The sequence below is a fragment of the Poeciliopsis prolifica genome, unplaced genomic scaffold, assembly GCF_027474105.1.
Source record: "Poeciliopsis prolifica strain line A6 unplaced genomic scaffold, Auburn_PproV2 SCAFFOLD029, whole genome shotgun sequence".
Taxonomy (NCBI): domain Eukaryota; kingdom Metazoa; phylum Chordata; class Actinopteri; order Cyprinodontiformes; family Poeciliidae; genus Poeciliopsis; species Poeciliopsis prolifica.
The window spans coordinates 6,688,916-6,715,858 of record NW_026562404.1 but is presented as its reverse complement, the minus strand read 5'-3'; the positions used below and the strand labels follow the sequence as shown (position 1 = coordinate 6,715,858).

At 38.3% G+C, this 26,943-nt stretch overlaps 3 protein-coding genes across 3 annotated transcripts; 2 read left to right on the top strand and 1 right to left on the bottom strand.

Annotated features, from left to right (window-relative positions):
* The first annotated feature begins 527 nt into the window (after positions 1–527).
* Positions 528–1,640, top strand: LOC129372363 (follitropin subunit beta-like). The gene is made up of 2 exons (XM_055049607.1): positions 528–713; positions 1,187–1,640. The coding sequence occupies exons 1-2, from the start codon at positions 528–530 to the stop codon at positions 1,469–1,471; spliced, it is 471 nt and encodes a 156-aa protein (XP_054905582.1). The 3' UTR covers positions 1,472–1,640.
* A 2,446-nt stretch (positions 1,641–4,086) lies between these two features.
* Positions 4,087–7,343, top strand: LOC129372348 (mitochondrial glutamate carrier 1-like). The gene is made up of 9 exons (XM_055049590.1): positions 4,087–4,194; positions 4,532–4,657; positions 4,759–4,814; positions 5,072–5,162; positions 5,252–5,370; positions 5,480–5,675; positions 5,777–5,934; positions 6,051–6,126; positions 6,216–7,343. The coding sequence occupies exons 1-9, from the start codon at positions 4,172–4,174 to the stop codon at positions 6,373–6,375; spliced, it is 1,005 nt and encodes a 334-aa protein (XP_054905565.1). The 5' UTR covers positions 4,087–4,171; the 3' UTR covers positions 6,376–7,343.
* A 741-nt stretch (positions 7,344–8,084) lies between these two features.
* LOC129372356 (tetraspanin-2-like) lies at positions 8,085–23,137 on the bottom strand. The gene is made up of 8 exons (XM_055049599.1): positions 22,936–23,137; positions 14,892–14,994; positions 11,635–11,732; positions 11,476–11,550; positions 11,312–11,395; positions 11,156–11,215; positions 10,971–11,054; positions 8,085–10,891 (listed from the first exon to the last, which is right to left on the bottom strand). The coding sequence occupies exons 1-8, from the start codon at positions 23,002–23,004 to the stop codon at positions 10,826–10,828; spliced, it is 639 nt and encodes a 212-aa protein (XP_054905574.1). The 5' UTR covers positions 23,005–23,137; the 3' UTR covers positions 8,085–10,825.
* Between the last annotated feature and the right edge of the window lie 3,806 nt (positions 23,138–26,943).

Genomic DNA, 26,943 nt, shown 5'->3' with positions numbered 1-26,943 from the left:
GCTGGGACTCAAATTTAGATAAGCATGACACGTCCTCCCGTCTGTGCACCGAATAGTGCGACCTGTGCAAATGAACATTCATGTCCGCATGCACACATGTCAGCTGACATAACGTCTGGGAGGATATCATAGACTGAAGTTTAGTGGGGCAGCCAAGATGGATTAAGGTTTGCATAAAAGACGGCGAACAGACGCCGTATTTTCAAATCTTAGCAGAGGAGAAAAGCAGAGAAGAGTTGGAGAACTTAGATGACATTAAGTAGAAAAACAGCAGTGCAAAAAATATTTTTTTTCTAGACGTGAGAGATTGCACATCCAGAGGGACTCATTTTTTTCACTGCATGTCTGATGTGGTAACAACGATAGCTCAATTCACTGAGATTAAACAAACAGGTTTGTAAATATTTCAATAAAAGTTTACAGGTTTGTAAGCGTTTCAGATGAAGCGCTCTGCGTCTTTCAAATGTTTTGCCTTTTATGTTTGTGCTTCGCATTTTCCGAGTGATTGCTCATTGATTGCTCATTTTATGTCTGCATCTGCATTTTCCAGCATGTCTCTGTTGATTTTGAGATGGACTCTCCTTTTTGCATTAATGGTTGGAGCCGTCCACACCTGTACGCTGACGAATCACACCATATGGATTGAGAAGAAAAACTGTACCCAGTGTGTGGCAGTCAACACAACGATATGCAGTGGCTTCTGCTACACGAGAGTGAGAATTGCTACAAACAGACTCTTTCAGTTTTTATTATTTTATTTTTTTTATGCAAAAGTATTTTTAAGTGTATCTGAAGTGTGGCTGTATGGTGGCAGCCTAGGGTCATTCTCCATTAAGGTTCTACCCATGGGTGTTCTTCAGTGCGCTGCGGTTGCACACACGATTCCACCCATAGTCCAAAGTTAAGAACTATTAGGTGTGAGTGTTTTTGACCTGTGTGTCTCTGTGTTGCTCTATGTTTGACGAGTAATCTGTCCAGGACGTGTCCCGTCTCTCTCCCAATGAGAGCAATAGTCACCAGCCCCCTTATGATCTTCAGGGATAACCCAGTATGGCGGAATGGATGGATAATTAAAGTGGTGTCGCACATTCAAAGAATTGATTCTGAAATATTAGTCTTTTAAACATTTTTGAAATCCTGGTCAAAAACTGCTCTGTTCCTCTCATCTTTTCTTGATGTCCTCCAGGATACCAACCTGAAGGGCAGCTTTGGCAGGGCTTTCCTCATTCAGCGGAGCTGTGTGCCCGTCTCCCTCGTGTACCGGGCTGTCTCCATCCCTGGCTGTCCTCAGGATGTCAGCTCACAGCTGTATTATCCCGCGGCCCGCTGCTGCAGCTGCAGGCGCTGTGACACACGCACACACCACTGTGTCAAACTGAGACCGTACTCTTACGATCAGTGCTCTGTGGAACTTGGTGGTATGGAGAAGCAGAATCTGAGATGTTTTGGAAACCAGACAACATGCTCATAAAACCTACATGTCAAATTGCAGTTAATCAGCTGAATGAGTAGTATTTGTACTAGATGGCTGTACCATTTTCTGTAGTTTGATTGGAAACTCATACGGCAATGAAACCATGTGTTGAACATGTGCTGCATCAATAAATTATGCTGTGTATGCACTTTAATAAATAATTGTAAATGGGCATTCCAATTTCTGGACATTTTTATTGTATCGTTTTGCTTCTGTTGGTCTTCTTGCTCATTGCACTCACAAAAACTTTAGCACATTGTTAAATTTAGGAGGGCAAAAATGTGCATAATTCATATGCACTACAGAAGAGGGTTTCACTGCCCATGATCTATTTAGATACAATGTGAGATGCATGTTTATTGAGATAAACCAAAATGGTTGCTAACCCTTCTAGTCCAAAATGAAGTTCATGGCTTATAGACACCAACAGAGCCGCGTTTATTCTAGCACTTAAGACAAGAGGCAGTGTACATCCTGGACTGTTTGCCAGTCTATCACAGGGCAACACAAAGTCATGGGACAGACAACCAGGTACACAAACATACTCATGGGAGGGCAGACTTGTTGGGTAAGGCTTGGAACGCAATTTTATAGTCATATTTTCTGCTTAATTATTATACTAGTGAAAAAACACAGTTTTATTTTGGTGTGACTGTTTTAGACTTGATCCAAAGAGTTGCAAAAAGAAGAAGAAATTTGTGTCGTTTGAAGAAATGATCTGTAGATGTGAACAGTTTTAATAACTTAAATCTATTGTGAACTTTTGGTAATATTTTAATTTTTTTTGCAAAAATACAAACAACAACAACAACAAAAAGCAAAAGTAATGTCCTGCAATATTATTAGAACTCTAAACATCCAGTCTTGGAGGGTGCGGTCTCTGTCTTGGAAGAAGCAGCCTTGACTTCATGCCTAATATCATTTTGCGCAGGAACTCTGTGCTCTTCTCAATTTTGTGTGCCATCTCCAAAGAAGTCTCAAGAGGCAATACGATGATCCTGATAGTCTGAAAACATATATGCAGAGGCTGGAGAGTTCCAGCCTGTAATCAGACAGTGGAAAATACAGGGAAGAAGGAGTGTCTGTGTGTGGACAGGCATAGGGAACTTGTCTTTCTCATTTTTCTGGCATTTGACAAAAATGTAATATCTAATTATGATGTCATCAAGTGACCATGGAAATGTGTTCAGGACTGTTCTGTAGAGAGACATAGGAAGTCTGACCCAGGTGTGATCTTGCATTTGGAAGTTATTTAATTTTGATGTTTCATGGCGAATACTCAAAGTTTGACACTAAGCCACGCCCACATGCTTTGATGTGAACTACAACTGAGATGTAAATGCAGTGCAACTTTAACCTTATCCTAAAATGAGTCAGGAAAATGGTAAAGATTAAGATGTACCAGTTTAATAAACTGTACTGGTCAGTAATAAACCAAGGGCAATGCACATTAACAGAGCACAGTTAACTTTCAGCACATTAGAACAATAGCACAGGCTGAATCCCACCCATTAATTAGGTATTAATCACAGCAAGTGCTACAACTAAATATTACAACCCCAATGGATCAATAATAAGACAATTAGCATTTTCTCAGAGCTCTTTGAAATAAGCCTTTAAACATCTTCTATACATAACAACAAACAAGGCTGAATGTATGAAACTGGATGTATCAAACACATTATTCAGTCTCTTGAATTAGTAAATCGCTCCGTCCGTTAGCTCCACAAACGTTGCAGGCCTGAAGCACTGGGTTAGCATCGTCCCCGGAATAGCAGTTCCAAACATGGCGGCTCCCAGAACGTTACTCACCGCACCGCGAGTTACCAGTTTTTAAAAGAACGGCAATAAAACTGCTCCAACTCCGGTCCAACAGTCTGTTCCGGCTCACGACAGGAATAAAAGCAGACGAGTAATTAAAGTGTAGATTTATTGCTTTCAAAATATTGTAAATATTTAATATATGTCAATTTATTGCATGTAAATATTTATAATGTGACGTGAGCTCAGAGTGCAAAGCTCCAATTAGCTTACCACAGGATTGCGTTTAAAAATATTAGTGGGTAAATGGCTTAAGGATGTTAATACCACAGCAGGTATAGAAAACCACAAATCAAAAAATTAAATAATATAGAAATCTATTGTTAAATAAAAAAATAATTACTTATTTTTTAAATATTTAGTCATTATTTCAGCTTGAGGCTTGCAGAACTAATGTTATCGTTTCCGTAGCTTTAAGGTCATCATTCCTCAAAGATGAAGAGTTTAGTGTGATCTGTTGCTATACAGTGAGAAAGAAATGTGTATGTGTTATTTGTATCTTTATAAAACTCATGTCTCCATCTAGTTTCAACTGTGAATGGTATTTCAGTTGTCTATTATGTGGGTTTGTTTTAATCAGTATCAGGGAAACCAGTTAATATAAGTTACGTAAACTCTAACATCGTTGGACAGTGTATCATCAGAGGGGAATTTTGCTGAGGTTACAAGCAACTCTGGCTCAGTTTCCTGGCTGTAGGGGATGTGGGCGGAGCTAAATGTGAAACTGATCCTACATCCAGTGGGGCTATATATAACCCTGCTCTTCTTTCCCCTCTTGCCTTGCTCCGTGTCTCTCAGGGACTCTCAGCCTTGCCTCCGTCTGCGGCCTGCTTTATCACCCTGACCAATTTTTGCACTTGCCAAAAACAAGAAACCATGGTCCAGCAACAGCAGATTAGGTATGAACCCTAGCAGCATGACATGTAGAATGCATGTAGACACAAATGTGACTTCATTATTTAAGATGAATAATTCATATTAATAAAAAGTCAAGGCCTCAGATGTGTAAGACTTGTCCGTGTGTAGGATATGTCAAGTTATTTTTGGAGGACCGGGTTCCCAAAAATAACTTGGGATTAAAATTAACCCTTATGAAATGTAAAGAAAAATCGCCCCACTATTCATCTTTCTCGTATTGCAGAATCTTTCAGTTCAGTATTAGAAGTGTGTAGAATCACCAGTATAAGAGGCATGCGAGGTCTTATTATTGTAAACACCTTTTATGTGTTTGTACAGCTTACCTGCCAAGCTAATCAATGGAGGGATTGCAGGCATGGTAGGAGTCACATGTGTGTTTCCAATAGACCTGGCCAAGACCCGTCTGCAGAACCAGCGCAGCGGGCAGCAAATGTATAAGAACATGTAAGAAGTAACTGTGCAGACAAAGAGAAGCAGTCTCTTTGTATTGATGCGATGTAAAGGAAAACATCTGACAACTGATCAGGTTCTCATGTTTCATTCAGGATGGACTGCCTCATTAAAACACTTAAATTTGAAGGGTACTTTGGCATGTACAGAGGTGAGTATTAGCATACTTTGTTGCAGCTACTTAGCGGAGAGGTTTTGTGTTAACATTAATAACGTGTTCCAAATTCACAAAGGTTACAAAACCAATTAATTGGCTTGTAGTTTAACCAAAACTGTCCAGTGTCTGCAGATACCTTTGGAAAATGATTTTTTTTCCTGTTTTCTGGGTCACATAGAAGGAGAATAATGAGAAAGAATTGCTGCATCTCAAATATATTTCAGTTTCTAATTGGTCCTATCCTTGCCCAGGTGCTGCGGTAAATCTTACTTTGGTAACACCAGAGAAGGCCATAAAGCTAGCTGCTAATGACTTTTTTCGCCACCAGTTGAGTAATGACATGTGAGTAGATAATAAAAACTACTTCACATTTTTCTTTTCTCATTATTGTACATTCTTTGGTTGTTTTAACCCCATGCAATTTTCCTCAGTGGCAGGCTTACAGTCGTCAAAGAGATGCTGGCTGGATGTTGTGCGGGAATGTGCCAAGTCATCGTTACCACGCCGATGGAGATGCTCAAGATCCAGCTGCAAGATGCAGGCAGGATAGGTAAAAAAAAAACATACATCTTTATATGTCTTTGTGCAATCAGATATGAATTACCTCTTTAAAATGTTACTCTCTTAAGACAAAGATGTTTACTTGGCATTTCTCCCAGTGGCTCAGCAGAGGGTCATGCCAAGTGTGGTAACTGCACTGAAGATGGGGGGGACCAGTGCTGTTCTCAGTCGTTCCTACAACACCGCTCCTGCACCTCAGGCTATTCGAATGTCTGCCTTAGAAATAACTAGGGAGCTGCTGAGGACTAAAGGGGTCCCAGGTTTATACAGGGGTCTTGGGGCCACACTCATGAGGTGACTGGAGGTTTTTTTTTTTTTGTGCATTTCTTTTGTTTTTATACATTATTACAATAATTAATTGGATTACTAACTTATTTTATTGGTTTCATTTTTAGGGACATCCCATTCTCTGTTGTGTACTTTCCTCTTTTTGCCCATCTGCAGCAGCTTGGCCGCCATTCATCAGAAGATCCGTCTGTGCCTTTCTATTGGTCCTTTATGTCCGGATGTTTGGCTGGATCTGTTGCTGCTGTAGCTGTCAGCCCTTGTGACGGTGAGATGCATGCAAAAAAAATGGCTACATATTTTGGGAAAGTAGGAAGCAACAAACAGACATTTTTGGAAATCATATATCCCTGCAACAAAATATGTTTTGCATGTATTCCACAGTGGTGAAGACGAGGTTGCAATCACTCAAAAAAGGATCCAATGAGGAGACCTACAATGGAGTTGTAGACTGCATCAGGCACTTATTTCTTTATTCGTGGGCATTCTATTGCACATCTGAACTGGGAGGAGTTACATTCTAATCCTGGCTTTGTATTCCTTTTGTAGAAAGATCCTGAGAAAAGAGGGTCCCAGAGCTTTCCTTAAAGGAGCCAGTTGCCGGGCGTTGGTCATCGCCCCACTCTTTGGCATTGCCCAGGTGGTGTATTGTGTCGGAGTGGGCGAGTTTCTGCTGGGGTACACTCCCTACAATATCTACTCTTCATAAACAATCTGTCCCTGGACGTTTACGGACGCTCATTAAACTGCTCTGAGCGATAGACCCAGCTCTCTTCAGCTGTCTAGACTCTTTATTTGTAGAGTTCTAGAGGACAATGCTAAAGGGACCACAGCTATTCTATTCAAAATGCCTTTAGCTTGATTCACTATTATAGCATAATTTTTAAGACTAAAGTTGGTACTTCCCTGTCTATGGGCTTCAGTGGAGCTTATTGCTTCCCTCACTGAGGGACTATGTTGTTTGATAAATATTTTGCAAAGACCTCTCCCCCCCTGTTTTAGATTTTAGCCTGTCCCCTAGATATACCCCCACACCACTTGACCCTTACTGTAAGCCTAACCTGGATATTACATCAGCTGCAGTCTCTTAGGAATCACAGCTTGATGTCTTGGAGTAGTGATTAGAAAGACCGCAGGCATGAAACTGAAACATGATTACATGTGCAGCTAAGGTCTGATGATTAATACCGGCCTTTGTATATATTGTATATTTGTTTTTAAAGATGAGTAACTTTTTCATACAAGTGCCTCAAGATAATTCTGTGATCGTGCCCTTTCAGTAACCTGACAAGGAGGGATGAGGAAAACAGACTGTGTAAGGGGTCAAGGCGTGCAAAGAAATAAACATTTGGGCTGTCTGTTCACCAGATTACTTTTAATGGCTCTAAGGGGCTTTTGAATGGAACTTTGTGCAAAATGTTTTCCTTTACTAAATCACACAGGAAAACTTTTGTTGTCTTAAGTTCAAGACGAGTCACAGTTTACTACTTTGACTGTGCACTCAGGACCTGAAAAGTTATGTGCAGATATAATGTGTTGTCATTAAATGTCAAAAATGAGAGCAGTGACTTATGTGTCCTGTATTTTTACTATTCAAAATCTGTGCAACTGAAAGTGAAACATACATTTTTCAAGGTCGCTAAGGAGATAAATAAAATGCCTACATGTCAAACAGATTGTTATGAATCCAGTGTTTGTTTTCTACAGTAAAGCATTGCATAATATACGAGACTAAATGTAGATTCCCTATTTTTGGATGCAAGCCTGATAAGTGTTACAGTAATCCTCTAAGCATGCACCGAACGCATAGTTTAGTTTTTGGCAGTGAAAGTGCTCATGTTGCAGTGTTGGGAAATTCTACCTTAGGCAATCCTAGAGCCTTGGATGCATTGCACGCAAAACTATCCCTTAAACTAAGTTTTCAGCTGTTCTTGAAACTCAAGTGCAGAGAGGTGAGCCATCGAAATGAAGAGGCAAGCTATGGTACTACAGGAAACGGGACTCGTTTGGTCTTTAGCAATTCATTGTATTTACTTGAAAACGTCCCACTGCAAGTCTGGAGGAGCTGCATGGATCCAGAGCTAAGGCTGTTCTCAGGACATCTGCTAGACATGCTGAAAGGAGAGAAGTTGTTTAACTAAATGAAGATTAAACTTTTGCCAAATTTTTTAATCAACGCATTTTCTCTCAAATAGATAAAACTCAAGGTTTTTGTGCATAATTTGGACTTCTTAATACCCGGGTTTGGTGTAATGCTAAAAACGATTTATAAACATACAATATTAATATATTATAAACATTTTTTAACAGACCTTTACAGAAATTAGGTAGATATCTTTAATAACGTATGGGTCACTCAAAACCAGATTTAAAGACTGTGAAACAAATTAGACAAACAAGCAGTGAGAAGACACCAGAGATTGTGTAAAACTTTTATTAAACCTCAGACAACTGCATTCCTGAGAAGCCTGACATTTGACTAAAATGGATTACCAGACAATCATCTATGAGCTTGTGCATAGTTTTATTTTTAAAGGTTCACATTTTGTCACAACTCCAAATTTACACAGCAACAGCTTTTGGAGTGAATAGCAGTAAACACTGAAAGTCTGCTGAACCAAATGGCACTTTAGTGGCTCTCTTATGTGTTGCCTGAATTGTAAGCGTAAACACTGCCAACTGGCAGCCTGCAGTAGTGCGTAAGCCTTTCAGTTCTTATATTTGACTCATTCTTTACTGAAATAACAAAAGCAAAACCCACAATAGATCAGTAGATCAGTGCTTTTGAAACAAATTAGACAAACAACAAAAGGTGTATTTGACCTTAATCAATCAAGACCAGATCATTTTGGGTGAGAAGACTTATTTGTGGGTATAAAAAAGGTTTTATTACGGCTATTAGGAGGAAAGGTTTTAATTTTTAAACAACCAGTTTAAATGAGGAAAGATTTAGGAGCACAACATATGAACCACTTCTCAAATAGAACCTACTACTACTGTATTAGCAGTCCATCTCTACAAACCTATGCACACATTGCTACATTTATTTGCTCTTAAAACACATGATGCTTGCGATCAAACAAAGGCACATTAATAAGATCTGTATGAGTTAATTCTCTTTCCGAATCGTTTAAACTGACATTACTTTGTCACTGTACATCTACACCAAACAGGAATTGACATAGAACATGTTAAATAATAACTACCACATCTGCCACAAATAATTTACAACTAATAAAAAAAGAAAAAAAACAAACATATTTACAAGTTGGAATCCTGACACTCGAATAACTGCGACAGCAGTTTCAGCATCTTAGTTCAACCCACATAAACGTAAACAATTTTACATTGGTCATGATTCCATCCAGTACTTGGTTAAATGAATTAGAAGGGATACATCGACTTTTGAGAAAGTTTTTTTTTTTATGTTTTGAGAGAGGTATTTTTAAGGCACAAAAGAGATTAAATTGAGATGAGATATAGATTTTAAACTGACAATGAAAGTTCCCAGTTAATCAACTGGGACACTCTGTTCAACTTTCTGGGTGAAACATTTTGACAAAAAAGCATTTTCATTCATTTTAAGTATCTCTATTCATACACTTCATGTTCTAAATGCATTTCATAAAAAGTAGTTTTATTCTGCTGTATATTTAGAAAGGACGATCACATGAGTATTTTACCTGTATTTTTGGACTCGCGGTAACATAACTTGGGTGTCTTTTTGAGTGTTAGGTTCCCTTCACAATGGACCAAGACTGTGGATGGATAAAGACAAAACTGAACCTCCTGTCTATTCCAACACAAGCAACAAGACTGTGTTTTCACAATCTATGGATTTTCTCTATGTATATGGAAATTCAGGGGTATCTGCATGTCCAGGATATTGTTGACATTAAGTGTTCTGAGCTAATAGAAAATACTGCAAATTTAATTATATCACTTTGTTTCTGGATAAAAACAATATCTGAGAAGATTACTGATTGACAAGCTCTTGAAAATTATATTAAGTTTTTTTTTTTTTTTGCCTTCATAAAAAAGATGCCCGGTCTTAGGTTATTTATTCTACCGACGCTCAGAATGCGAAGCAGATCGGGAAGAGGAAGGCGTATGACTCAATCTTGGGTTGTGAACCTGGTGTCTGTGTCAGATTGAGGCCTGATGGCGTTCGCACCATAAATAACTCACCCCGGAGTTTATTTGGCACCACACCAAGACCACCTCCTCCAAACGGTCTTGGTACGGTTGCCTGGGCCTGCAACCTAGTGCAACAGAAACAAACCGCAACAAGAGGGAAAAAAAACTTGAGGTTGTTTCAAATTAACTAAATATTTCAGGTGTGCAAACAACCTTAAACACAAGGACAGCCTGCCGAAATTAGCATAAATTAATAGATGATTTACTATTTTCTCACAGAGATCAGTGCACTAGCAATAATTCGTGTTGATTTTGCAAGACAGTAACATTTCTTCAGAAAATGCCTAGCGCCACTTTTGTTTTCTTTCTTTAGATCCGTTTATAAGCTTCAAATTCAGAGGAAAGGGTTGGCTTGAGCATCAGTGGTTTCAATAAAGATTTTTTTGAAAGACCAAATGAATTAAATTTACAATTTCTACAATTATCATATTAAGAGTTGCTTTGTTGAAGAAAATCTCCCATGTAAGCAGTACACAGAGTCTGTGTACAGTATATGCCTCTGCCTATTTTGAGGTATTATTAGTCAGGACTTAGGGTCAGTTTTTTCTAAGGTTATAGTCTCACATAGCATGGCATTAGTGTGTCAGTATGTGTGTGCTTCTGTGTCACACATAAGCAAACTCAGCTGTTTTAACCTCAGATTGCTCTCTAAGGCTCCAGTTTCCCACAGCCAAGGGGTCAGTGTCAAGATTGTGTGAAAAAGCACTGACACGGCTGTGACAGTATGTGGGTTAAAATTTCCAAATGGCTGAGAGAAAAAAAAATGTTTAAGAGATTGTCAGGTCAAAATAAACTGTCCTAACAGAGGGTTACAAAAGCTAGCATTCTACTTGGTTGTGACTACGAATAATGGTGATGATAATAATAATAAAAAAACTGATCAAAAGACAGAAGCAGAGCACCACGGTGAAAAGGAATTTCTGAAACTAATGGAAATGACGAGTGCAGATTAAACATGAATCTCAGATAACCTCCCTGCTGTTGCGAATGGCACAGCACAGCACCATGCTGAAAATCATCCCAATGATCTGTGGAGCAGAGAGCAAAAATCTGGTCATTTCTGAAGCTTGTAAAACTATTTTTGACACATCTTGTGTTGTGACTCACCATTACTCCTGCGATGCCAATGCCCACATAACCAATGATGAAGAGTTTACTGTCGAAAAAGTCTTTGATTTTTGTCTCACAATCCTACAGAGTACAGATAAGGGCAATAAAGTAGTGTTACGTTTTGACATTATTAGGATGCCATGCATTTAATCACCAATCATTCATTAGTGACTGTGACATGCCATGATTTCAGACTCGGGTTCAGCATCACAGGGGGTCGATTTGGTTCCACAACAGTTCAACTAAAAAACAAGATGTAAAACACAAGAGAGACGCTTTCAAACTTCTAATCAAGTAATAAAAACTTAACATAAACACATGGTTATTTGAAAACGTACCACTTTCTGGTAGGACAAGATCATTGTGCTGTTGCTGTTTTCAAGATAAGCTTCTGAGTAGAAGTTCTGCACATCTTCAATTATCTATATGAGAGAAGAGGAGAGTTATACATCTGGCATGTTAAAAACCTCAAATTAATGTCCAAGGCTGTAGAAAATTGTACCTTATCTTTATTCAAGAAGCCAAACACCCCTGCTGCCACCTCGGCTCCAAAAATGATCAGCAAGCAAGCAAAAAACTGAAAGGAAAGAAAAATCCTTAAATGATATTTTTTCTAATACAAACATCTGATAAACAGTAATAATTATGGATTTGCACTCACTGAACCCAGCAGGCACTGAGACTCTCTAACAGCTCCACAACAACCAAAGAATCCAACAAGCATTATCAGACTGCCAGCACCAATTAATATGTACACACCTGCAAAGAGAGGAAAATAAGAAATGGTAATGCTATGCTATTAATCTGAGAATTTCAGAAACTGGTGATCTTCTGGGTTTCCTATACAGACCCACCTCCCAGGTTCACAAAAAATGTTTTGAAAAAGAGAAAATATCAAGTGTGCAGTGATAAAAAAAAGGCCTTGTTGATGTCAAAGGTCATGTGTGAATGGCCAAACTGATTCAGGAGGATAGAAAGGCAAGAGCAGTTTAATTATCTGGTTACAACCAAAGTATGAGGCCACTATCCAAACATAAAATACTGTACCTTGATACGAATGGGCTATAGTAGAATACAGTGAATAATTCATTGTAATCCATTTGAACCCCTTTGAAATCCATGACATGAAGAAATAAACCTGTCCTATTCTGTCAACCTGGCATTACCACCACACACCTAAAAAAATGGCTGCAAGTATACTTTTGTAAATGTTTTTTTTACCAGAGTAAAAAACATTTACTTTTGTTGAAAATGTTTATATTTGCGTTTCTCTGAAAGAATGGTTTTAATTGCCTACAGTCTTTAGCTACATATTCAACAATCTTCCGCCTCATTCATGTAGTAGCTGCATTTACCAGCATCAACAGCAGGTGGCAGTATACAGCTAAGGATCTGAGCTAATGCTGCCAGTACTTCTATTTCCAAGAGCTGAAGCACAATTTGAAGCTGTCATTTACTGTTAATGTTGCTGCTCTCCAAGTTGCCTTTTTAGGATTTGTTCAATTGGAGCACTCTTTCCATGTCTTTACATGTATTATAATTTGTTGGAAGTGTAACCTGGGAGGTTTCACATTCATGATTTTGAAGGATCTATTTAAAAAAAAAATAATAATAAATAAATATATATCATAGATATGTCTTCATGGAGAAACCTAACAAGATTAGTTTATAGTCTGTAGTGAGTCAAACAGGAAATAGGTTGAATCCTTTTTGACTTCCTCTATCTAATCAGAAATAATTCAGCCTTTTTCTTAACATACAGAAAAACCCCACCAAAGTAATTTAGCATTTTCACATTTTTAAAAATCAATTTTCATTGTAACTTTATGGCATGAAAAAGAAGAAGAGTCCACGGGGAGTTTAACGGTGATGCAATGAGGCATGGCAACAGTTACACACTCATCTGTACCGAAGAGAACAGCCCACAGCCCAAACTGGGTTAAGCACTACAATCTAGGAAAACATAATCACAGCCACTGAATTGCTTAGACTTTTCTCTAGGGCACACCTTTACATTATCAGAGGATTTTGTACAAACATATTTCTCACTAACCTGGAGTGGTCTAGGACTAACAAATGCAGAATATGAGTCAGGAAAAGAGGAATCCGTTTTTTAGACTTCTGAAATTACTGACTTTTGAGAGTTTATGCAAAATGTAAATTAAAGTTGAGTTCCTTTTTCTAATCTAAACAAGCCATCTACATTTCTATGACTTTTTGCATTACTTTCATTATGTTTCTGTCTTCATTTCTTACTTCCTCCAGCTTTGCTTTGCTTCAAGGATTTTTTCCATGGCTATTTTACAGTGGCTGTTCTGCCGTCTGTCTCCTTCTTTCCGTCTGGGCAGAGACAACTTGAAAGGTGGCGTGCAGGCCTGTGGTTTCCCTCATGGATTCTCATTCAGTGTGTGTAGCACTCACTCTCTCTCTCTTTTCCTCTCTCTCTCCCTGGTTACACACTCATCTTTTGCATAAAAGTTTAATATTCTAAGATCTTGGAAAGCATGTTGATACATGGAAAAAACAGCTTGTGATGACCAACGAAAAAAAGAAAACTTATTTGGAAATTTGTGGGTGTGATTTGATGAGTTGGGTGTGGAATGATGCAATAGAAAGTCTGCCGAAAGCATTTATCCAATTAGCTTCTCCACACTTTGACATGTTACAACCACCAATGTCGATCTTTAAGAATTTTATGAGGCAGAAACACATAAACATGAATAAAAAAACGTGAATAAATTCAAGGTTGAAGGAAACTAATTGCCCCTTTGTCTTAGTTTTTCTTTTATTTACAAATAAAAATGTGGAGATTCTCTTATAGCTGCAAAAGACTAAATGTACTTCTGCAGCAGTAACAAAAGTGTTATAACTGCAAAAGTGTGACATTTTTACAGATATTTTTTAGTATAAAATCTAAACTGTTTGGTTATCTCAAATTTTCAACAAGGCTTACTTCTGGCCTGGGATGTTTTAGCGTATGAATATGCTTTATAACCATTCCATTTTTAATCTGGCTACATGTTTAGGGTCGTTGTCTTGATGAAAGGGTAACTTCCACCAAATTCTCAATTCTTTTGCAGTCCCTACCAAGTCTTCTTCCAGAATTGTCCTGTATTTAAATCCAGTTTTTTACCCATCACCTCTGATAAGCTTCCCCACTGCATGACACTGCCACTACGAAGTTTCATCTTGGACATGGTGTGTTAAGGGCCACGGGTGATTTTAGCTTTCTGTCTTGCTGAAGTTTGCATTTAGGCCAAAAAGTTTACATTTTGGACTCATCTGACCACACATCACTGGTAAAGCCTATCTTTACCTCCATCTATAACAAAAGTGATAATTGTATCATACATGGGTTATTTATAGTCATCCTGCAAACATATTCTCCCACCTCAGCAACTAATCTCTGTAGCGCCATCTGGCCATTTCTCTGACTAAAGCACAGTTTACGTATGGAATATATCTTGGATGTTTCAGTTGTGAGATACTTTTTCCTTTTATAGATTATTGATTTATCAGTGCCCTGTGAGATGCTCACACTTTGATGTATTCTGTTACAACCTAACCCTGGCATGTTCTTTAGTGTTAACTGATTTTATTTACTGAGATCAGAATACAGAGAGGTATATTTTCAGATAAATAAAAAACAAAAAACAACAAAAAAAGAAAAGATGCCTCAAAAATGAAAGGAGTATCAGTACATTTTCCAGGAGATTGAATATATGTTAATTTAGCAGATACCAAAATATTTTTCAATTTTAGGTAAAAACAAAATATAAACACAGCAAACCGAGTGAGAACAAGACAAAGTATACTGGATATGATTTATAACATTAGGGTGACACTAAAAAAACAAATTATTATATACACCAGCTTATCAAGGTGTCTAGATAAGCTAAGGTTTAGTCTGGCACTCACCAAGGAAAAAGGTATCTGGAGCCCGACTGCCACTAAGAAGAGAAACAGTCTCTGGGTCAAAACGCAGCCAAAGTCCCACTGCCAGAACAAATGATCCCATTAACTGAAAGACAAAAGGAGACACAAATACATCTATTGCAGCTGCACAAAAAGATTAACACAGAATCACGAAAAACATAATATCTAAATATGTTGTATTAAATATTTTTTAAAAATCGAACAAAAAAAACAAAAAAAGCATTTGTTTTTCATGAATTATTTAGTCATTTCCTGTATATTAACACATTATGTCATGGTAGCACACTTGAAATTAATGTTAAAATCTAATTGCCACTCGTAAAAAAATGGGTTTTATTCACGTAAAGCACATCCATGAGTATTCATGTTATTTTTGCATCATTATCCCTGAAAAGACCTTTTTTCCTACTTCTCTTAAAATTGTTTTTTAACTAGTCCACTTGGTCTAGTCATTATATTTTATAGGAACAGAGTTATGACTGCATGGAGAGTAGGCGAGCACAGGTTACAGGTAATAAGGTATACCAAAAGCCTGTTTTAAAAGCTCCAACATTTTCCACCAGGTTTTAAACTCTAAATTAAGATGCCAGGGAAAGTCCCCAGATGACCAGTTTATACCAAAAGAATCATAAAGTGACACTGTACTCTTGACTGCTTGTTGCTGCACACTGCTCATCAGCTGGCCCAAACCAAGGCTTTGTTTTATTCTGTTTTTTGTCTTAATTCTATTATTAAAGTGCAAATAGGAATACACACATCAATAATTCATGTTTTCAAGAGCAATTACATTATTCGTATTAGCTTAAATATTTTTGTAAATTCTATGCTATTCTGAAACTATGGTATTTTATTCTTGCTGTGAGACTCTATGAGCTCATCTCTAAGTGAAAGTTGTAATGTGTTGAAATATAATTGAGAATTGGGTAAATCTTGCTTTTGCAGATACATACATAAGGTAAATAAATAAATAAGAAGGGTGTTTTTTTTTTTCACTGACCCCAGGCTGTTCATAAAAATACAGGTAAATTAAGATGTTAATCTGTAAAGCACAAAATGTTCAACTTTTGTTAGCCATGCTATTTTCATTTGATCATAAATCAGTCCTCAAATATCCAGCAACAAAAACACTCAACCATTTTATGTTCAAGTACCAATTCATTGAACACCAAGAACATGTCATAACAATGAAACAATTAACTACATAGATTAAATTATGAAGAAAAAAAAATAGAATCACTAAATTTAAATAATATTTTAAACATGAAAAAGACAAGTTTAAATTTGGATGTCAAACTTTTAAACATTAAAATCAATGACAATCAGGTTAGAAAGAGTTTTTACAAATACATTTTAAAGCAATTTTTATGTGCATCACAGAATGGCTTCCAACCTTGATTTTTTTAATGCTTATTTTGTGTTTAGTTCAAGAGCATCTGAATCATAGACCTGATTCCTTTTAAAGAAGTGTGTTTAGTGAAAGGCCTTTAAATAAACAGGGACCAGCCCAAGTGGAATCCTGTAAACAGCAAACTCCAAAAACAGTAATCTCCAGTTTCCTGGTATAGAGAAGATGATCTCTTTGGTGTCTCACCAGAAGCCGAGAACAGGCTATCCAGCTTGCCTAGAAATGCATCTTATATTTTCCTTTATCAAAATCTCCATTGGATACTGTTCACTCCACAGTGTGACTGATCGGAAATGTACTTGCAGTACATTATCCAATTGTCAAAGGATGTTTTCATCAATCTGGAAATTTTTAAACAGCCTTTTTAGCTGCATTTCTGACAGATCAAAACTGGGGGGTTTTAGTAATGTACCCAGAGGATAATTCAGTCTAAAAAAGCCTTCAAGCTAAATGTCCTAACAACACACTGCCTTTTTTGTGCACAGAGAGATAATTTGGTCCGAAAATTACTATAAATGGAGAGTATTCAGAAGTGGCTCTCACATGATAAGGCTGTGTCCCAGATACAGAATTTAGGTAAACCACTGTTTGTGTGATGGCTTGCTTGGCAGTCTTCCAGCTCTGTTAATATATTTAGGAGAAACAAAGTCGAGAAAAATGCTACCAAATTTACTTTACTTTGAAATCTCTTGTTTACTCTGTGTAACCTATTTTGGTTGGGTCCTGCAATTTAAGTTGTCTTTGTTTTGTCTCATGTCTTTCATCTTTTGCTGTCTACAATTCTTTCCCTGCTGCTAGTCCAGACCCACAGGTTATATTTCACAGCATTTTTCTGAAGTAAAGCCAGTAGCTTAGTTGTAAAGCATCAGAATAGGACAGGTGTTGGGAAGCCAGTCCTCCCAAACGGAGGATTTTGTGTCATGCAGGGTGATGTATGAGTAGGCTGAGCTCTTGGGGCTTCAGGATTATCAGGTCCAAAGTGATAAAGTACAGTGAAGCAAAGACTGAGGAGCTGTAGATTTACTGAGCATGTTGGATTAGTCTACAGATACAGTCTGGTTTGCACAATAATACTTGATATTGATGAAGTGTTCCAAACATATTGCAGAATGTTGTGTTTTTATTTAGGGGAAGTGGTTGGTGCATGCTTGGTGAAAACACTACAAGCTGATGTAATTGCAATTACTGTTAAAAGCTTTTTCCAACAGCCGAAAAAGTGATTTACTAAAAGCATCCCCAACTCTGGCACTCAGGAGCCCGAGGATCCCAGAGGTCCCATTAACACCAGATCTGCTATCAGGCCTCCCTGCTCCACCCCACTTCGACCTCGCGTACCCCTCCCTCCAACCCCTGACAACACCATGGATCCCCCCTTCGTCTGCCCCACCTCACGTCAGCCCTTCCCTCCCAATCTCCCCACAGGACAAAGACCCACTGTCTTACTCTCTGACTGCACGCTTTAGTGCACAATGGGAGCGAAAGAGAAAGACACAATGAAAGAGAATATATGAAAATGGAAGGGAAGATAGAAAAAAAAAACAGAAAGTCATTACAGGGCCCATCATCCTTTTTTTTTTCTTTGCCTGCAGACACAAGCATCTTTCTGTACCAAAATCCCATTGTATGTCAGAGTATTACAAGGTGGAGTTAGAAAGGTCTCTGTCAAAACTTTATTGAAGTTTTCTTCACGATTTAAAACACTGGTTTTAATGTGGCAGCTAGAGATTGTTTTGTTGTGAGGGGAATTTCCATGAGAACATGGGTGGGGGTTGAGACAGGACTGTGGTCTTGGTCAGAAACAATCTGTGGCACAAAGTCTGGAAAAAAAAAGAAACAAGGTTTACTGTATATTAAAGCAACATGATTGTAAACGTCTTTTCTAAATCCAGCAGTAATTAGTGAGCGATTTAAGCTTGTCAAAAATAGTCCTATGTCTCACACATGTCTGGGGAAACCAACACAGCGGCATATTAAAAAATGATGGGCAGATGGAGAATGTAAATAGAGGAGATAATTATGGGGCTGGGAGTAAATCCAATTGTACCCGGTGACAGGCAGGGCAAAGGCTCACACTGGTTTCCACCATGTAGCCGTGCCTGTTCGGAGGGCTGCGTTTGTCTTCAGCAATAATTATAACGTCAGTGATTGCACACTGTCGGCAATCCAATTTATGTTAATTTGATGGGCCCGGTTGATGCTGTCACTATTGTGACAGCATGGACTGGAATCGGCAAACAAAACATTTCAGAATAAAAAAACAGTAGGAGAGTCAAATGTTCTAGCATAAACCTTTTAGTTGTTTATTAACTTGATGCAAGGTTTAACTTTGTACCGTTCTGAATCAAACGGAAAGTAGATAAGTTCAAAATGTCCATTTACGCTTTTTTTCAATGAGTCAGTTGTGTCTTGGATCAGTCTAGAACCAAGTCACTTCCTGATGTGTTTGGGGTTGCTATCTTGTTTAAATACTAGTTTCAACTGCATTTTATCTTCACCATTAGACAACTTAGCCTCTTGAGGTGTATTCATACATTAGAACATTTCAGAGTTGTGATTGCTGGTAGGCAGCATAAAATCTGAGACCACAGAATGAGAAACATCCCCACAGCAGTTCGCCACTCAGCTCCATCAGACTAGTGGCGGCACTAATTAGCAAACACCATGGAACCTCAAATCTCAGAAGAATGGTTGTAAAAGGCATAATGGAGCTTTGTTGTGAAGATATGCTGAAGGCGCAGCGTCACAGGACTTTTTTTTTAAGAAGTTAAATTTCATGTTCGATACATACAGCATTTTTATAACAACTAAAGGTAACATAGCTACATGATTGTAATTTATAATATTATACAGCGTTCGTGTAGCAAAGCCACTGAGAAGGAGATTTTAGTACACAGCTGTTGCTCACATTTCCCTTTATCGCTTTCTAAACAGAGCAAGAATGGCATCATCTCACTGTAAGCTTTCTCACATCAATGGAATTTGCAGAATCAAACATTCAATGTGTTAGTGTCCAGTGTGACATGTTTCATTGTGTCTGGACTAACAAACACTCTTACCCAAACCATATCTTTCACTTTGAATAACTCTGTAGTTTGACCAGAGGCAACAATATCAAACCATACCAGTCTCTCTCTTCTTCACATACAGCATACTGAGGGACAGTAGCTAAATTAGTCGCAAAATAATGATAATAATAAAAACAACTCAAAATTAACTCTGTGAAATAGCCAGCAAAAAGTTAGCTTTGATTATGAATTTAATTATACATGCATGCAGAATTTAATTGCATGTATTCCTCATTCAAGAGAAATGTATGTTTTTCCTAATATTTTCCCAATTGTTTCCTGTGCTAATTAATAAATTCCACAGGTGCAAGATGAAAGAAAAAAAAATAATAAAACATATATATTCTAAACATCTATGTAATAATAATAATAAAAAACAGTTGACATTCACATTAGAAAACATACTGATGATTGTGGGTTAATTCAGAGAAAGCTTCCTCTGCAGCTTTTGAGCATAATGAACAGATGAGATGTTGTCCTTGAATTGTTAACCACAGTTTTAATGTTTGACTAAGGGAATCAATAAGAAGGTGAGCAGTCATAGGTAGGGGGTAAAACCAAAGAAGTCCAACTAGAAAACAGATCTGCTATGTTTTGCAATTTTGTATCACCACTCTTAAGAGAAATCTCACAACAACACAGTAGAGTGATTTTTAAAAGGTCACAATAGCAATGTTAGAGGTTCTGTGAAGGTAATCATTAACCATAAACTGTCAACCTTCAACCGAGTTGCCCTTGTTTTGAACGTTTGACAGCTTTCCGAATAACAACTTGCCTGACTTTTATTTTACACGAGCTCTCGCAACAAAGTTTGTGAAAAAAAACATAATTTCCCTTCAACTCGGACCACAGACATCTTATCACCTCCACAACCAGAAACAGTATAGCTATAGCTAAATGGGGGCACTGTGCATGCTTCGATCATGCATGGGTGGGAAAATGTAAACTAAGTGAAAACAGTGGGGGAATTAGAAAACAGGTTATTGGGGGAATTAGAAAACAGGTTATTTTAGATGATTGAGAAAAATTCTGATATTTATTGTATTCCCAGTTTTCTTCAGTCATCCAAATTCCTTATAATAAACATAAAAATTAAGCCGACTGCAAATTTTCTGGACAATAAAGGCGTTAAAGGTGTACTTAAAAATTTTAAATGTTTCTTTAACAAAGTTTTATAAAAGATTGTCTTATTTGCAGCAGATACTGTTCTTGATTTCACAAATCACGATCATTAGGCCTCCTAGACTGAAGCCAACAGGAGATGGGTCAATACCAAATTCGACTTTGCTGTCTTGCTGATGATAATTAACACAGAAATTTGAGGAAGGATATGATGTTCCACGAGGGGTCGTCTTGTGTGAAACACAAAATATTCGTGGAACAGGTTAATTATTCTTTCCAAAAAATTCAATAACTTATCCATCCATTCAAATTCCAAACTCCTTCTGTCTCAGCTTTGGGCACGATACTTCACTTGTCTTGCCAGCTGTTGATGGTCAGAGGGCCTGGTGGCACCAGTGCATGGCAACCTCGCCTCTGTCAGACTGACCCAGGGCAGCTGTGGCTAGCTTACCACCATCACACCATCAGTCAGAAAAACAAAACAAAACAAAAACAAAAAAAACATTTGCCAACCTCTTTAGCCTGCAAGGTAAACACAAAACAGTTGTCTGGAGGTGCTTTCCTTACAAGGTGCACAGAATGAAAAATTATGTTTTTTCACTCTGAATGCACTCATTCAGAGTGCATTTAACCTTCAGCCACTAGCACTCGATACCACATGCTAGCTGTAACAACCCTTAGACACTGATGTTTGGAAACAGCATAAAGATGTCAGCAGAGCTCCCGTATAAAATAATGAACTTTCCAGGCGACAAAAGCTAAAGAACAGAGTATTGTGCAGAATTAAAATTAAAGAAGTTGTGCAGAGCTGAAGCTGGAAACATGTGCATGGACCGCATTTGTGCTTATACTGTAAAACCTATGTTTAGTATGCGCTAGATCCATGTTTGAATTAATCTGAAAATAGAGTTATGCTTTATTTTGTCTCTTTGTAGTCAAATTCACTGCAAAGAAAAACTATTCTTTATATAATTTTGAGGAAGCTCACTTCAAAAGTGCTAACTGAGGTCCTAATGTCATAGTGATGTTTATTTCCATTCACATGGATTAAGCAATAAATGACTTTCAGGACCCATGTTTGGGCAACAGCACATATTATCATGTTGAAAAACTGTCTTTTTATTTTTTTAAGAATATTCTGTCAACAACATTTAAAGAAGTCAACAATTTCAATGATCACTCACTAGTAATATTAAATAAAACACAACACGCCTCTGTGGAACGTAACTCTGTCATCATATTTATCTGTTTTATCTTTATCTGGGTCAAATTCCAGCCAACTGTCCGTGTTTTCTCTGTGAGCGCACAAACACCCACATGAATATCCCTCTCAATCTCCTATTGACCTTCTTTTTCCCCCCTCTCTCCTTCACTGTTCTTATCCCCTTGAATTTATATTGTTACAAATCCTACTTTTTACATCTGACTGTAGTTTTGCTTCTATTTCTCCCAGGCTGATGCCTACGTCCACACTCGGACATGATGATCCAAAGGTAGCTCCTCGTGGCGGTAAGAGAAGTCACTGGACCCTAAAGGCTGCTGCATTCATGTCTCTGACAGGTGCTGATGCTACTTACTAGTGCTGAAGCATCCCATTGAAATTATGCTATTGTCCTTTTGTCACAATGGATTAATTCAGAGTGCATTTAACCCTTCAGCCACTCAGCAGATGCACACCAGAGGACCTCTCCACACAAACATGCACAAAAAGAAATGTGCAAACAGTAAAATGCACAAACATCACTAAGCATAGAAAATGAAGCATTTGCATTTTTATTTTCCACTGGTATTTTGATGATTTATGTAAACTCAATATTATCTGAAAGGTAATAATGAGTCCTCTAAGGAGAAACATGATGTAGATTTTGGTAGATGTATCTGATAGGACACATCCTTATTAAAGAAACACACCTGTTTTTGATAACGTAATTAAGTGTGCCCTCCACCTGAGAGGCCCGGAAGCTGTTGTTTCCAAAACATGTAAAAGAGCAAGTGTTGCGGTCGCACCGTCACTTCATCAGAGCTCCGCGCAGTTTGTTAATGAAGCGACGTGGCGCGGAAGCCCCGGCAGTTAGTTTTCCATGCCCTGTCAAGTCTCTCTCCCTCTCTCTGGCTTTTCATTCAGCCTTCCTTTCAAAAAAAAAAAAAAAAACACGCTTCCCGGGGAAAAGGAGGGCGTTTTTTTTTCTTTTCCTCTGTGGAAAATCTGATTTGTGCCCGGTGAGCCAAAACCGAAGAAAAAAAAAAAAGAAAACTCCAGACTGTCACCCTTTCTGCGCCGCGCGGGGCAATTTCACCAAGCATAAGAGAGGCAGAGCCAGAACTCTGACTATCGGATGCTTATGGGGAGTCCCGACTACTCTGCACTGTTGCACTTGCTCAACTCGCATCTCTTTTCATCCCGCAGTACAGCAAACAAGCGACAGGCACTCACCCAGAATATGAAGTTGAAGACGAACAAAAGGTACTTCACGCATTTCATTCCTCCTTCCACCTTCCCCATGTCGGCTGGATGTTGGTATTTGTCCGTGTAAAATGCTCACACTGATGAAACACACTCACAACAAACTAACGGTCTAACCGAAAGCACCGAGAAGCGCGCGCTCTCTCTCTTTCTTTCTCTCTCTCTTCCTCTCTCGTACACACTTACGCAGTACGCACACACACGCACGCACGCGCACCCAACACCGCAGGAGCCGCTTAATCTTTCCAGACCGCCCCTTTCAATACAGCCGAGGGTGGCTCAGGGGGGGTTGAGGCTACTCGATGGAGACGTTGTTGTTGGTTGCTCAAGAGAGATATTTTCCATAAAAAGTATTGCTTATGCATAACCTCTTTTATGTTCCAGTCTCCTTTTGATTCAAAGTGTCTGACGGCCTGCGGGCTCAGCTGAAGTGGATTTCAGAAACTCGTTTCACAACATTGTTTCTGTTCTGTCTTTACAGCATATCAAAGTGACAGTAAACTGTTAATATGTAATAAAGATTAATCATTAAACACTCGGCATTTTTTGTAAGATTGGGAGGTTAACTGGAAGAAGGACATATAAACACAACTCATCTGTTTTCTTAGGGTTAGGGTTAAGGTTAGGGTTAGCCTTTGACTTTAGTGGCGCATAAGTGTTTGTGAATGTCCTATTGTGCCTTACTGTATTTTACTCATGGTTTCATTCTGTATGATATATTTTATTGCTTGCTTGGCAGAAGTGTAAGCATTTAGGTCAGTTTTTTTTTTTTTCTTTTTTAAATGTGCTTTGCAACTCAGTTTGACCTCGGTGCTGAGAAAACAAGAAAACTCCAGGAAAGAGTCAGTTCTGCAACTGACCGCCCCTTTCAATACAGCACGGATGTTTTTTTTGCAACAAAATTACAAAAATTTACAATGTGTTTTGTTTCCTCGTTAAGCTAACATTTTCACTTGCTTTTCCAAAAGCGAAATTTTGTCCAGTAGTGAAAATTGGGCTTCTGCTTAAAAGTTTCTTCTTAAAAATTGTGGCAGCCAGATGGAAACAACTTTCCATTGAAATGCTAAATGTAGAAAACACCTGAGGAGTAATCTGTTTTAACACTGATGTAACTGTTTCACGATGCACTTTCTTGGCTCATTTTCAGTTTTTGGATGTTGAGTTAAGCTAATCCGTTACTCCGCCTCAGTTGGATTTGACCTTTTTTCCATGTCAGTGTTAATGAGTTTTCCAACTTACCCCAACCTAGAAGTTGCTAACAACAAAGAAGATGCAAACAAAGATACACTGCTGCTGACATAAAAAGAGCAGGGACTTTGATGGAGAGCTCCATCAAAGTAAATAAATATTTTCCACACCACCACAGAGAACAATGGAATGAACATCCAAAGAGTGCTGCTGCTTTATTAGTGGCAATTAGGCCATCATAGGAAAATGTTCTCGGGTAACAAAGCACTCTGCCATGCTGATTGATGGAGGGTGGAGGTAGTTAGATAGGAATGGTGTGATGGACAGGGGACAGGCAGCAAGTCTTGCACAAACAGGCCACTTAATGTTGTATTGAAAAGATAAATTATCCATAATATTTTTACTCTATTCTGCCCCAGAACTATATTAGCTACGAGTTTGCAAGCTTGTGCCTTCAGACCCAGTGGAAGAACGGTGGAGTTTAGATTGGAGCCTGTCCAGAGTAAAAGGACATGCAGATAAGACCAAGAAGTCCCAGCTTGTTTGTTGTGCCAGCGGTGGTTCAGTTGCTATGTTAATGTGGGAGGAAATAATGTGCGTAGGTCATGGTCTTAATGGGAATAGCTAGATGTAAATAGATGACTTGACCATTTATAGCACACATGTTGTGTTGACTTGTGAGTTAGAAATAGACACTTCATGGAAATATGCTGAGATCATATTTATGTAATAACTGTACTTGTTCCACCCATATCTACTTCAGCTTCTCTGCTATTTCTGACGTATTTGAGAAAGTCATTATTCAATAAACCAGCAGCAGAACTTTGGGATGTTTTGAATATGAAGGACACTTTCCATCTGTGGCAGTGTACCGCCCTCTGGTGGTAATTTCAAAGCTTCACATTAAGGCTACAATAGTTCTCTATTTTGTTCAGTATCAGCTTTAGTCTCCAAATTTGTGCACACAAACAATTAGTTTGATTTCAGTTATGCTAATGTCCTTTTGTTTTCTCTCTCAAAGAACATTTGATATGCCTTAGTATATATTCTTGTACATTTAAATATATGCAGTATTTTTTACAAAACAAGAAAAGCTTTAATTTGTGCAAAAAATGCACAACATTGATCTGGGGACTTGAATTGTTTATCAAGATACTCTGAGTTAAGAAAATGTCTATGTGGTGTCTTACCTTTGCAAAAAGCAGTAGTACCAGCAGCTCCCATGGCAGTTGTAATTCTTGAGTTTCCACATAATGTACAGTCTCAGATGGGTCTTCTTCCAGACAGTCTCAATGTGTGAGGACCATATCAGTTAGTTCATAGGAACCAATTCACTGTAGACACTGTTTCTGAGGAGGTTAGGAGGAGGGAGTGTTGGGGGTGTTCTCTGGAAGTCTGCCATAATCTCTGCAGTCTTGAGTGGGTTAAGCTTCAGCTGGTCCTCACCACACCAGTAGACCAGCTCATCCACCTCCTGTCAGTGCAGACCCATCAATGTCCTGGATCAGACCAATAACCATTGGTAAAGGTTTTCAGGGACACATCAGTACCTCTTTTGGCACCAACTGCAGTCAAGCAATTTGAATAAATGGCTCTAAGTCTTTCACATTGCAGTTGAGGAATTTTCATTCCGCTTCCTTTCAGAAGTGTTTTATTTCGTCCTCTTTGGATGGTTTTTGAGCACCAAAGTCCTGATAAAGCCACTTCACATTATCTCAACTGGTTCTAAGCCCCTTTGACTAGGTTACTCCAAAACCCTTTTTTTCTATCTTTAATTTTATTTTTTCAGCTATTCAGAGATAGAACTGCTAATGTTTAAGTAAGTCAGTAAACTTCTTATACACCATTCTGTTTCACAAGTTGGTTAGCTGGTAAAAACAATCACCTGGTTTCCAAGGCAATTTTGGACTAAGTTGTGAAAGTGGCAAGTGTTTGATTGTGGTCTAAAAAAAACATAATCTAGAACCCTTTGCATATTTTCTGTGATTTCTGCTTCACTTACATACTGTTGTATAACTTTGCAGCTGCTGTTACAGGATCAAAAGGAGGCAGTGCTCTATTAGTAACTCTGAATGCATGTCAGTAGATTCTGCCAAATGGAGTTTATCTAGAGTCAGTTTCTGAAAAAAAGAAGAAGAAAAAAAAAACCTTTGATCACACAGGCTTGGCATAATGATGTTTCCTGGAAACACACTGTGTACTTGCTATACAGGAAGAGTCATTGTGAGAGAACAGCCACGCACCTGGTGATGTGAGGAGAGGTGGGGAAACAATGTGACAGCAGGGACGGAACGCTGTTCTGTTTTTCACCACAAGAGGGCGGCATTGTCCGTTAAAATATAACGACTTGCCTGAACGAACGAGCAATGTTCACCTAATAGTGATGACAGGAATACATGGAATTAAGTATGTTATACTTTAGTAATTTCATTCAAAGTGGGATTCATATTCAGTACACGCACTGTAATAAATGTTAAATTTTTGTTCTCGTGAACGTCTTAACTTTGAAAAGAAAAAAAACATAAGTACATAACCCACAAATTGAGAAATAAATAAAGTAAGTGATTCCTAGAGTGTATTAACTGATAAAGGATGTCACTAAAAACTCTGCGCAGCATTTAAAACTGCAGGCCCCTCTTTCCTCACTTACGGTCAACGGTCATCAGAAGGAGACTGGGCAAAAATGGCATCCCTGCGAGTTCCATGGGGAGAATCACTACTGTCCCTAAAGTATCACAAAGGCCCTTCTTAAATCTGCCAAAACACATCACGAGTCCAAAGACTCTAGGG